Genomic DNA, 14,119 nt, shown 5'->3' on the forward strand with positions numbered 1-14,119 from the left:
TCCCACCTGCATAAGTAATAATTGATCAGAGAATTATGTTGTGGTTTCTCATTTGTGAAGCTGATTTTGAGAAGAAGCAGAAAGGTGCAAAAGAATGTTTGCATGTTTAATGAGACCTCAGTGTGGCGGCTGACTGTTTGCAGCATGGCAATGAGATTGGCAGGCAGTCGTGCCAGAAGAAGTGGTTTTGGATTGGATTGGATTGGATTTGCCTTTATTAGTCTCACAGTGGAGAAATTTACATTTCACAGCAGCAAATGATTTTGATGTTTTGCATCAGAGTAAATTTGGTCTATTTTAAAATAAAGGAATAAAAAAAAAAAAACCATGTGACAATTTAAATTAATCATCCGTTTGGTACAGGGTCATAATTACTATATGCTCTTCTGACATGCCTTTGCTGTTCCATCCACAAATGTTAATGTTAGCCGTCAATGAATAAGGAGTCAGTTTCTACCTCAGTGCTGTGACTGCATTTGAGAATGGGTTGCAATTAGGATCACTTTGAATATTTTCTGGAGCCTAATCTTGCTTTCAGATCTTTTGTGCAATTGACATCAAAGAGTGATCTCAGTATCATACTTGCAATGAAAGCACATGCTGATAAAAATGGAAAGGATTATACTGTAATTTAAAAAAAATGCACATGCTGTCAACAGAATTTTTTTCTTCAATATCTGAGGGCTTTGTTAAGTTGCATGATAATGTATTGATCCTATGTCAAAACCGAATACACCGCCATCTTCTACACTGTGTTTGCATGAGTCTACCTTGTGAACAACCCGAGGGCAGAAGACAACCTCCCGAAGAGCTCTCATTTACTTGCTGTCTCGGGGGAAATTTGCTCCCCAATATGAATTTCCAGCTTCCTGAGCATCGCCCGTAGATGTTTTCTGAGACGATCAAACGCAGTGGACTGGGGAGATTGGGGAACATTTTTAAAGTAACACACGTGAAGATTTGAGGTCGATGCAATTTTACAAACATATCATCTTCACATGAATCTTATTTTTGGGGGGATTGGGGGGGGATCCATTTTCAAAAGGAAAAACAGGAGGACTGAATTGCATCTGACCTGCCGATTGGCCCCAGAAGGCCTGAAATGCTCATCTTTATCTGTCATCTTTTTGTGTATGCTTGTTTTTCCGCAGGCTGTGTGTCCCCCAAGTTTATCTCGTTTTAGACTTGAACTAGCATTGACCCTTTGGGTGTGCGGAAGCTTCATGTGCAGTCTCCGTGTCCCCCGTTTGACTCCCACCCTTCAGCTGATGTTGAATGCGTGGATGAGCAGAAGAATGGGCAGGGGGGGGCGGTGAAGGATGGATGTCATTTGTCTTGTGCTAAATTGCCATGGAGCACAAGAGTTGGACAACCAACCCTGCACATGACAAAGAGAATAAATAGAAGAATTATAATCCCTCAGACAAATCTGGTCGGATACCATTTTTAAGACAAAATGTTACAGCATTACAGCACTCCTAAATCATTTTAATTTCACCAGTAAATATAAATAACACATGCTATTTTTAAAACTATTTCTCAATCACTCCCCATTTTACTTTACTCCCCATTTTCCTTTTAATTTTTGGTTGATAAAATCATTGTGAAACATTTCTTTTATTGAAGTCATTCATGTAAATCATTGTCATATTTAGAGAGTGACTCGATTCAATTTGACATTTCTTCCCAAACAAATTTGGTATCATCCCATAATTGCACAGCACAGCAGCTGCCTTCAGGCAGTGGGCGTTCATGATTTGGCAAATGAAGGAAAAGCATAGCCTGTGTTGTAGCGATGTGTCCTTCAATGTGATCATTCTGCGGTCTGGCTCGACATTAATGACCTGTCCTCTGTGGGCCCTTCAGAGACCCACCAGCAGATTGTGACCTCACACCCTTGATTGCTCAAAGAGGACATGGTCAGGCAAAGCTGTGCATTGCACACCGTCAACCAGTATTAATATCCATTGAGCATGACGAAACCTAAGGCAGTGTGTGAGGTTATTTTCAATCAAAAGAAAATGTACACATTTCACACAAAAAAAGGAACTGTGTCACATTCAATTCAAAGTCAATCTACTAAGAGGACAAAACACTGCAAAAATTGTTCACACCCCGTCGTTTCCTGCCAAGATGAACACATTTAACAGTATTTTCAGGATATTGCTAAATAAAGTTAACACCCAAAAAAACGTGCTGTGCAATTATGGGCAACGCTCGCCGAAAAACACTTGCACACACTCGCTACATAGAGGCTAATTAATGTGGATTAATTTTCCATGAGATGTCTCATGAAAAGTGAAGAACTCCCACATCCCTGTCTTTCTTAGTTGAAGTATCATCTGTGTTGCCTTTCATCATGTTCTTCATCCTCGGTTTTTTTATGGTTCACTTTTTACACTCTATCAGTTCGTTTTTTTGAGCCCTGAATGACAAAAGCAGAACATCCACCAGTTTTATTTAAAAACATGAAATTCCTGATAATTAAATAATTAGACAATAAAAAGTAGAGGAAAACTAAAGGTTGATGAATTTACTGCAGTTCACTATTTCATACTGACTGTAATCAGAGGCTTTTTTGTCTTGTGGAGCTCAATTTGGAAACCAAATATGGAATCCCAATGCTGAGGGACTACACTTATTTCCTAATAAAAATTTCCCTCGGTCCAGAAAAGCGCAGTGCTGGGAACAGCACGGATACTGCACAGAACCCTCAAGCTTCCTGGCCTCTGGTAGAGGACCCGAGCTAAAATGGGGGACAAACACCACCCACGGGGGGTGAGATGAGGATTTTTTTTATATGTATATATACATCAGAGACAGTGCGAGAGACAATCTTTCTGCACCATAAGGGCCATATTGTTGGGGTAATTCGCTATACGAACATCTTTAAACATCTTTTTGCATTGTTTTGTTTTTCTTGGACTTCCTGATACGTCATATCCTGCCTGCCTTTACATGATGCCACATCCTATTACGTCACATCCTGTCCGTCTTATATAAATGCTCTCCCAGCGCGTCTATCTCTCTCTTTCCTCTCTGTCTACCCTCAACCGACCTCACAATGTCCCTGCTGTCTACAAGATTAAAATAACTTATTCTGTTCAACACCTGGCTTCCCGCTGATTTCACCATCCCACTTCTAACACCCTGAAGAGCGATGAACCAAGAACGAACGATGACTTTTAACCCATCACAAATAAAAGTAGTGCACTTTATAATCTGATGTGTCTTATCAATGGATCAATATTCAGATCCCTTGTAAATATCATTTTAAATGTGAAGCGCTTTGTTCCAGCTGCAGCTATTGTATTCCCTCGAGTAGCCACTATTGTGACTTCTATTACGTTACTTATAATGTGGTTCATCTTATACGTAAAAACAGTTTTAAAATAGGCCGTTCATGAGACTTGAAGCACCTTATCGTAAAATAAAATACATTCATTCATCCATCCGTTTATTTATTAATTCTTGAATAATATCCAATCATTTGACCTAAATGCAATATTCTGTTTCCCCGTTTTAGACACTTCCTCTTCAAGCAAGGCTCGGGCTCATCAGCCCTGCTTTCAGGTGCGGGTCAGGGTTACCCTTTGACCTCTGGAACAGTGTACTCACCTCCGCCCAGGCCCCTGCCTCGCAGCAGTGTGACCCGACCACTGTTTACCTTCAACAAGCCTCATCGCTGCTGCAACTGGAAGTGTACAGCTTTATCCGCGTCACTTCTCACTCTGACCCTGGCTCTGCTACTAACTTATGTCATTGGTGAGTTCTCCTTAGGACATTCCCATATAACTGCATATTTATTGTTATTTATCTCTAATCGGGAAATTTTGTGCAGAGGTAGCATTTGAACAATTTGCTTTTATTTTGAGCTGTCTAGATTCAGATTACCAGTAACTTAATTTGCCAAGAATCTTACTGATAAGACGATCAAGTCCTATCTTCTTGAACCAAGCACAGAATGTGTCCATTGTTTTCACATTTTCTGCTTGAAAGTTGATGATAATGATAAGTGAAGAAAGCCTCACAATTGAGTCATTACCAATTCACAGCAGCACTTATGAAAGGATGAGGTAGAAGAATAAACTATAGAAACTGCCGTAGAGTCAACCACTCTCGCAGCACCATCTTGAAGTCAAATGATGATGTGAATAAAGAGGATGATAATAATGATGGTTGGGTTTGTGAAGTGTTTTTGCTGAAAAAAAATAATAAGACCAGAATCACTGTGCGTTTATTATTTGAATAATATCATCAGTGGTTATGAGGTTTTGAGGTCTGAGGAAAGGGTTATCTTGGTGTTATTGTTCTGTGTTTTTTTTCAGTTTTGCCAATAATTTGAAAGCAAATCACCAAAGGAGCCATTTAAATACAAAATAAATTTGAAATACACTCAATGCAAACTACTAATACAACCCGAAAGCTGTAGTAATAAGCTATGCAAAATGGATTCAAACCTAGAAAATAATGTATTCCAAATCTGTGGGAAATTCTGAACTGCATCTGCGTCACAAAACTGGTAATTATTCTTTGATGAATAGACATATAAATTCTCTCTCTCTAATTCTACCCTTTTAAAAGTTATTCCCCCGGGCTCTCACTTTATTGTGTTTCCCATTGATCCCAGGAGCGACATTGTCCAGACTTTTTGTCCCTGGCAGGGTTGCAATGGTTTTGAGGTGAGGGACTAGTTTGAAAGGCAAGTGCCCGGTGGCCGGGCTTGTACTCATTGGTTCCACCTTATAAGGCTCACCAGCTGTGATATGAGCCATAGGAGTTGAGTGCAAGTTAAGCTGGGTCGATGTGCAAAGTACTGCAAAAACTTGGCTGTGCAATGAGGAGGCTACAAAAAATTCAATCCTTCCAAAGTACATCACAGCAACCACGTGAAATCATTCTTGTTCATGAATCTAATCAATGTACACCCTAGTGAGTGAAATAACGCGAAAAATCTACCGTGGAGCCCGGCCTTCACCTCATCCAATGGTCTTCCATTGCTGACATCCCAATGCTCATTCCTTTTATGTGGTGTCACTCATGTCATACTAAGGCTGTCAGGGGGGATTTTGGAGTTTCACATTAATCGCATGCAGGCACACACACGCGCACATACACACTCATTGACGGAGCAAAGCCATGTAGATTAATCCCCTGCCTGAACCATGCTATCCCATTAATGTCCCGGACCTAGTAATTAGTGCATTAGCGAGAAGTATGAGTGATGACTAGGAGACAGCGTAACCTTTTAATTGGTGTCATGCTCCAATCCTGCTTGGCAAAGATTGATCTCTGTTTTCATTTTCATGGCAACTACATTTAGATGGATGTGGCATGAGAAAAGATGATATGATCGCGTTTACATCAACAATTTTCAAATGCAAGATTACAGTGGTCATCGACTTAATGTCTTTGTTTAAGGGTGAGAGGTTGAGACAGAGGATGCCACATTATTAGCTTTTCTCATTACCTAATTATCCATTCAGTTGAATCATTCAATTAACAACCTTTGACAGTAAGAAGAAAAAAAAAAGAAATCGTCTTTTGCTTACCCAATTCCCAGTCTTGTACACAATGCCTGTACAAGTACAAGTAACTAAAATTAAATAACAAATAAATAATAAAAAATAAAAAATAAAATTCACATTGTTGAACATTGTCAGTCTTGGGTGAGCAAGTAAAAGTATCTGACATTTGCTGTATGAAAAAAGCTGATATGTCCTGTATGTACATTGTTCTGCACCACTTATTATGCTGTCTACGTTTTCTTTGCTGGGTGGGTGGCTGAAGGATGAATGCAAAAAAATATGAATGATTCTTATTATTGTGGCTGTTTGTATGTTTTCTCTCATCAACCACAATTCACAAAACATGTTTAAAATTGCTGTTCTCAAAAAAATGCGAAATCATTTATTCAACTAAACATGACGAGGCATATAGAAAGGACAACAGAAAAGAGATAAAGGACCGCCATTTGCTTTGGAACAATTAAAGTTCTGCACTGTTATTTTAAAAAGTAAAATGATAATGATAACAGATAATAATAATAATAGATGACAATAATAACTGATGATAATCAACAATAATAATAGTAATAATAAATTGAAACCATAATAATAAGTTATTATTACTGACACAGACGTGTTGTTCATAATAATTATTGTTATTATTAATAACTAAGTATTATGAACAGCACGTCTGTGTCAGTCATACAGGAGTGGTCCATCGATGAAAAGGTTTCTCCAGCCGTCATCTGTACTTCTTAGTAGGTGTCGGACGTTTCACTTCTTATCCAAGATGCTTCTTCAGCGAACTAAATTCTTACTCTTAGTTTAGGCCCTATATATATATCCCTACTGTCCAGACATGGCGGTGCCGGACTCTGCTATGATAGGTCCCTGCTCTCAGGTTGGGGGGAGCAGAGGACTACTCCCTGCGGCTCCACTGATTGTATCTATTGTTCTGACTAACGACTGGCCTGATTGCCCTATTTGTTCTGGTATCACCTCATCAGCATTACTAATCCCATGTTGCCTAAGCAGACTGTTGCACGGACCATCCAAATTGAACCTCCCACATCACAATGTTATTATTATTATTATTATTATTATTATTGTTATTATTATCAGAATCAGAATCAGAATACCTTTATTCGTCCCGCAATGGGGAAATTATTATTTAATTCATGTATGTCTGTTTTAAAACTACTTGAACCCATGTTTTAGTGAAATAATTTGCGGCCCAGGCACTCTTGGTACTCGTGCTGTCGAGATTTAGTCAGTTGAACTTGATTTCAAGATCTTGATTCACCTTGAGACATTTATTTATTTAGAATGTAGGACAAAGCCACAGTACTTGAGGAAAAGCACATAGGCGAATCCACCATCTTGTAGTTACGATACCCACTCACCGATCACGCCTTGTTGGAAATTCTCAAAAAATCAATGATGGAATAAAAACTATCAAGTCAAAATTGTTCTTTCAACAAAAAACTTAAGTAGTTGTTGGAGCCTTGTGTATAGTTATAATATGTGACTTAATTAATTTGGAGGAAAAATAACTCAGCCAATAAGGAAGCAGTAATATGTCTCTGATGAAGATGTCCAATTAGAGAGTAAATAGTGCCTCACATGAATGCAGATATTATTGTTTTGAAATAATTGCAGCACATGCGCAGTTTTCAGCAGGTGACACAGTATTCCCGCTTTCTTTACGACCCTTTGTCTCTCCTCGCAGATCCCCCACAGTGCTGCAGAGACTGTGAATTGCTTTGTTAATTTGTTCATTTCCCAGCGCACCTCCACCCAGTAGTCTGAACTTGTTATGAAGCACAGCACGACCATCAGATATGAGAGGCGGGCATTATGATGGGGCATTTAAGGAGAGGTAGAGGACAGGTTCAGATTGCATCTATAATCCTGAAGGATAGATGTGATGACACCACCACCAGTCACTCATTTTATTGTTTAAGCCTCATTTGAGCTCTGCTTCTGTAAAAACGTCAATGCCCTTTTGTGTCAGAAAAGCTCATTAGAGTATGATTTGCGTTAACTCCTTTTACACAGCTAATTTCACAATTGCAGAATTTGCTATTATACTGTATGTTCCATCAAAGACGACCTGAGGCTATGATCCGATGTTATAAAAAAAAGGAGAACCACTGCAAAATTGGTTACATAACTGTTCGCTGTGATCTAATAATCGTAATCACTTTCCAGTAACTTACATTCGGACATGTTGTGTTGAGGGGGCCGTCATGACTCTAGGCACTTTTTGATTATGTTTATAAAACAAATGACCCACCATTTGCTTTATGTGAAACACAAATCTTTCACTTTCACCGTCTAATGGCAGTTTAACGTATGCGGAAGGTCAAACTTGGTTCTCGTTCTAATTTTGTAAGGCGTGAGTGAGTGAGTGACTGTGTGTGTATGTGTGTGTGTGTGTGTGTGTGTGTGTGTGTGTGTGTGTGTGTGTGTGTGTGTATCTAAATATATAAATAAATAAACTCTTGTATACATACTGAATACTCGGACAATTGTGTGGAGACAGTAAAACATACAATTACACAAAAAGTAGGTACAAGAAATTATGACAATTTTTTTATTGAATTTAATACTGTGTGAATCATCTGTCTCTCCAGATGGAACAGATGTAAAATGTGCAGCAGTCTTATCCATGAACATCTCGATAGGTAGTAGTCACTTTTATTTTGCTGTTTGATTCTTCCCGCTGCATGTGCTGTTTCTATATTAGAAAACAATCCAATGCTGCACACGCTACACTGTGGATTGTGGCAATGAAAAGTAGAAACAATTATATTTGACTGATTTACTTCTGGGCAAGTGTGTGGGAGGAGGCAGGAGACCAATTGTCATCTGTAACTGCCTGTCAAACGTCAAAATACGGTATGTGTGCGTGCATAAATTACTCCAAACTCAAGGGCTTTATTAGGGTTGTTATACGGAGGTCTCGGTGAAGTGTGGTGCGAGATTGAAGTTGTGGACATACCACTCACGTCAGGTTGCCTCAAAAGCTCAATGCAAATGATCTCCTGAGCACAGTCATTCAATTGTGGCATTACTAGACTGCGGCAGAGTGAGGTTTCACAGTGGGATTGTGATTATTCATTTTATTTATTTGTTGTTTTAAATCTACATTTTTATCACTTTTCCCTATGAATTAGTTTTGATTTTATACTTTCAAGAATCACACCTTTAGATACAAAAAATGTGGACATAATAACTATATTTTTATTTCCGAGAAGAAATAGAAGGGCACATCTTTCTCAAATTATTATTTACAAGATATGTTTTCTTGAACCCTCTATTCTTTCTCCATGCTCCAGAAATTCGATTGACTACATGTGTTAACGAGTGATCAGACATGAAATGTCAAGAAAAAATGATTTAGTTTTGCCCGCGGTATTTCTTTTGATGGCTGTCATTACAATCATTTATGAACCAGTTCTACAACTCCAAATCAGATGAATAATGATATTCACTTTATGATACTATATACAGAGTTGCAGGGTATGTGAGGGCATGGCACCCCAAATATGATTCTTTTAATTGTTTTATTCTTTCTTTCTTTTAATTGTTTTCTTTTGATTGTTTCTAATTTTTTTTTCTTATAAAGTTCTGTTCCACACCAAACACAGCTGTCATTTTTTTTAGAAGTAGCCCTCAGCAATTAAAAAATATAATCACGTTTTTGTGTTGTCTGTGACTTGTGTTACTCTTAAAGGACAACCGATGCCCCCCGACAAGTTTGTAATAATAATAATTTGTAAAATCACTTCAAATGACTTCTGCTGAGCGTATTTTACAAAGATCCCAAGGCACATAGCTATATTTTACGTTTTAAGACTCACGCTCAATATAAAGGAAGTCTTGTTTTTGAGTTGGTGACGATTCCTGACGTCACGGAAGGAACGCCCCTGACCGAGAAAGTGACACACAAAGTACCGCATTTTGCGGCACTTTGTTTGGTCTGAAAACTTCGTGTTGATCCGTGTTGATGGCGAAATTAGAAGTAAAACACATAAATAACTCGATGGTGAATCGTTGTGTGTTGCACCAAGACAACTATTTGATATTTGCTGACACAAATTCCCAGCAGACAAATCAGCCCATTTCCAACCTGGCTTGGGCGCCATCTTGAGCATTTTCTGGGACGCTACACATCTGTCCTGACACCTCAAAATGACCCGGAAGAACTTCTTTAATCGATTGCAAACATTTATGCTTTCCTCTTCAGAACTATTTGAATGATATTCGTAACTGGATGAGTAACAAGAAAGCATCTTCTCCGAATCTGAACTCCGTGAGCCCAATGTTTTGTTTCTTGAGCAAGGCAAGACGACTTGGCGTGACGTCACGAAATGGGGGCGAGACGTTCTAAAAATCCCCAGTTTTGAGCTAATTTGTGGCAGTTTTTGGACAATTTTTGATGGTGTTTTGCATTTGACTAAAAATATCAGCCTGCGTGTTTCGGGTATTTTAGTTGCTATAAAACACTTTTCTGATGTCAGTTAGGAAACAAAAAATGGTGTCGGTTGTCCTTTAAAGGACATTTGTGTTTTCATTTTCAATCGAGATAGTGTTCACCAATCTTGCGCATGGGAAATGCAGCAAAACAACTGTATAATTAAATTAACCTGGCTGACTGTCGACGAATAGTGGACGCACATAGGTGCTATAGTTTTAACGGGATATCGTTTGAGAGAATCGGAACAAGAAACTTTCGTTTATGAGTTTGTGAGTCCAATCGTATGTTGCCGTGCAACACTTTCTGAATGTTCGAGATAATGCGTGTTTGTTTGTCTGCGCCAGTGTGCTTGGCGGTGTGTGCACGGGTGCATGTGTGTGTTCATCACCCGCAGCTTCTTTCAGCCAGCTGCTTCATGCCTCATTGGGGTTTATATTGATTGGTCCAGTTTTTCTTTGTTTTCACTCTTCTATTTTGGTCGACTGATGCAGCTCAAAGAATCCCACTGGCCTTTGCTAAAACTGCTCTCACCGCTACAGGAGCCTCAGATAAAATTGCTTTAAAAGGCGAGATACGCTGTGGTCACGGGACTTTGAATAGACAGAGAAGCACATTGAAGATAAAAAATGTCGGGAAAGGGCACAGAGATTGCAATGAAATTCGATGAATCCAAAGTTCACCTGGCAAACATTTCTTCACAAGTGCTGACTTGCGTTTACGCTTTGTCTTTTTAGTCATATTTCTAACTAACTAATGAGCTGCTGCATAATCAGAATATAAAAATAAAAATGAATCATTTCATTGGATCGATACAAATTGCAAGATAATGCTTCTGACTGAACTGTACGAGTTTCTGAAACAATTTAACATAGCGAAAGACCCATAATCCGAAATGAGTTGAGTTTGAACACATTTCTCAGATCCCCAACTACAATGGATACCTTTGGCATGAAGAAAAATGAAGGGGCCAGCAGAGCGTCTCAGACCTCACTTGTCGTTTCTGAATGAATGAGCAATAATGGCCAGAAACATTCAAAAGCAAGATTGTGAGTCTTCCAGAAAAGTCGAAGCTGTAACTGCCCAAGAGACCAACTCCAACATGTCATATTTTCCATGTGTGTGTGGTAATACCTATATTACCCATATAATGTCATTGGTGTGTACTACTCTATTCGTTCTCTTTGTCGTGTTTGTTGATGACTGCGGGAGGGGGAATGTAACACGCTCCGGTTAATCTTGTATGTCTGCAATGCATCTGTAATATGTCTGTAATATGACTCATCCTTCAGCAAAGGGACAGATTAGTTCGACAGCAAGTGAGAGGTAAACAGAGAGAGTGGGTGGCAGACGTGACAGGAAATGTAAAACAGTGCACAGTGGCAAAATGCGACAACTACAGTATTTACATCGACCATCTCGCAAAATAGGGCTTGTGCCATGCAAGGCCATTGCAGTGCCATATAAAAACTACTGTTGTCTGAATCCTAACTGCACATGGAACTCTCGCTAAGAGGTTCATCTTGACTTCTTTTTAAAATAGTTTAAACACTTCTTTTATTGAAGATTTTTTTCCCCAATAAACATAAAAATCTTTGACCTTTTGCCGATCACTTCAACCTTTGTCAGAGCTATCGTAATGATGTTCATAACCTTGCCCTTTCTGTGTCTGCCACACTCACATAATACAAAGTAGCACAGGTGGGGATGTCATGAGTCACACAATCATACACCCAACAAAGACGCAGACTTGAACAGTCAGGGCAGTTGGGAGAAATAAGAAAAATATTTTATCCTCTCATGTCTGTCAGAATGACTTGAGCATCCAAAACACATACAATCATGGAGACACACGAGGCTCTCATTCAGTCTCAGTCAGAAATGTGTTTTATTGGCTCATGAGTTCTCATCCCTCATTCCCCTTCACTCTCCTTCACACTTGTTTGGCCCGTTTGTCTCTCTCCTCCATAATGCCGCTCTCTCTCTCTCTCTCTCTCTCTCTCTCTCTCTCTCTCTCTCTCTCTCTCTCTCTCTCTCTCTCTCTCTCTCTCTCTCTCTCTCTCTCTCTCTCTCTCTCTCTCTCGTTGCGACTTTTATCTCTGCCTGCATTCCCTCCCTCCGCCACCACCGCCATCCCTCTGAAGTTGCGGCTTTGCAGATGAGCAATTGAATTTAATATACGTGCTAATCTGTACACTCAATGAAATGGCTGATGCTTGAATGTGTTCATTGACTTTTTCTTTCCACCTGTTCATTCTAAGACTATGGATCTGATTTTCTCAGATCCATAGTATGTTCGGTAAGAAGTATGTTCAGTAAATTGCATGTTTGCCCGACAAGATTGTTGGTACTGTTGGCGTGCGTGTTGCATACGATGTGCGTGCTAAGATTGTGATCTTTTACTAAAATTTAAATTAGCTAGCGCGAAATTGTTACTGCAGATTGCGAGTGTCCTGCTGGCAACAAGTGGATGTTGTCAGTTTGTATTTAAAACAGAGAGCCTGATTCACAAAATGAGTGTGTGTCTTTTGCGTGTTGCTAACGAGCAAAAATGGAGCAAACAGAGTTGAATCCACAAAGGACATGCAGATGGTAAATTGCGTCACTAACTGCGATACCAAACAGAATGTGTCTCGGTGTGCCAGTGGTATTTGCACATATTGAAATGAGATAATATGCATATATTTGGCCAAGAAATTGACCGACCCTATGCAAATGAGCCTTATTGATGAATAGCAACTAATTCACTCACGCCGGCGCTAAAATTCACACCTAGTTTGAGTGACACAAATAAAATAGCTGATGTAAAATTGGCACTGTTCACTCGAAAGCTCTTTTGAGGTCTGGAACTCATTGCCAAAGCAGTGTGAGGGACATTAGAAGGAAGATGTGTCGTCCAAAATTATGACACACACAAATACGATATCTCACACACGCACACGCAGCCTCACACACACACACACACACACACACACACACACACACACACACACACACACACACACACACACACACACACACACACACACACACACACACACACACACACACACACACACACACACACTCTAAACACAGCTGCTCTGGCAATCTCATCCTATAATACTACTACTACTACTACTGCTACTACTACTACTACTAATAACAATAATAATAATACTAATAATAATAATAATTATTATTAGTATTATTATAAGTATTATTATAAGTATTATAAGTATTATAATAATAATTATAGTAATTATAACAATTATTGTTATCTTTAGATTAATAATAATAATAATAATAATAATAATAATAATAATAATAATAATAATAATAATTATTATTATTATAATTATTATTATTATTATTATTATTGTTAAAAATGGCAACAAAGCTATTCCAAAAGGTTTTTAGGACTATCAACGTCAAATAAAATGTTGGTAGAAGATACCACTGTTATATTTGACCATTACCATTCTTAATCCTTTCATACACTATATGACCCGATAACATGACGAGCTGTCCACAGGAGTAACCACTGTCTCCGAAAGGCTTAATGTTTTGAAATCAAACTGGGCAACTTGCTTGCTTTTGCTTTCCACTTCCAGGCAAATTCACAAAAGTGCCGTTTAAGATTTTAGGATCCCCAATCCAAAATCCCCAATCCTTTGATATCAGCAGCATTTAGGACCACTATTCTTCAATCACGATAAAAACCTCAACATAGAGGTTGAATTGTTACCACCCAGAGAGGATGCAACATCTGATTTTATTCAAAGACATCTCTGACTCTTTATAAAGGGAATTTATGGATGGTTTATGATCTTGATTGAATACATCCATCCATTCATTTTCCGTACCGCTTATTCCTCATTAGGGTCGCGGGGGGTGCTGGAGCCTATCTCAGCTGTCTTCAGGCATGAGGCGGGGGACACCCTGATGGTTGCCAGCCAATCGCAGGGCACACATAGACATACAACAGTCACTTTCACACCTCGGGACAATTTGGAGTGGTCAATCTGCCTGCCATGCATATTTTTGGACTGTGGGAGCAAACCGGAGGACCCGGAGAGAACCCGCGTGGGCCCGGGGAGAGCATGCAAGCTCCACACAGGGAGGCCGGACCAGGACCCGAGCCGGCGACCTG

General features: G+C 39.2%; 1 protein-coding gene across 2 annotated transcripts in view; it reads left to right on the forward strand.

The window, feature by feature from the left end:
• The window catches only part of tenm1 (teneurin transmembrane protein 1), a 185,714-nt gene that overhangs the window by 70,605 nt on the left and 100,990 nt on the right, over positions 1-14,119 (forward strand). For both annotated transcript variants that reach the window (XM_088989569.1, XM_088989570.1), the window contains exon 5: positions 3,527-3,765. In XM_088989569.1, the coding sequence (XP_088845695.1) occupies positions 3,527-3,765 (239 nt within the window). The remainder of the gene's footprint in view (positions 1-3,526; positions 3,766-14,119) is intronic.

The sequence above is a fragment of the Hippocampus bargibanti genome, linkage group LG02 (genome assembly GCF_051943395.1).
Source record: "Hippocampus bargibanti isolate YZ-2025 linkage group LG02, ASM5194339v1, whole genome shotgun sequence".
In the NCBI taxonomy this organism is placed as follows: Eukaryota; Metazoa; Chordata; class Actinopteri; order Syngnathiformes; family Syngnathidae; genus Hippocampus; species Hippocampus bargibanti.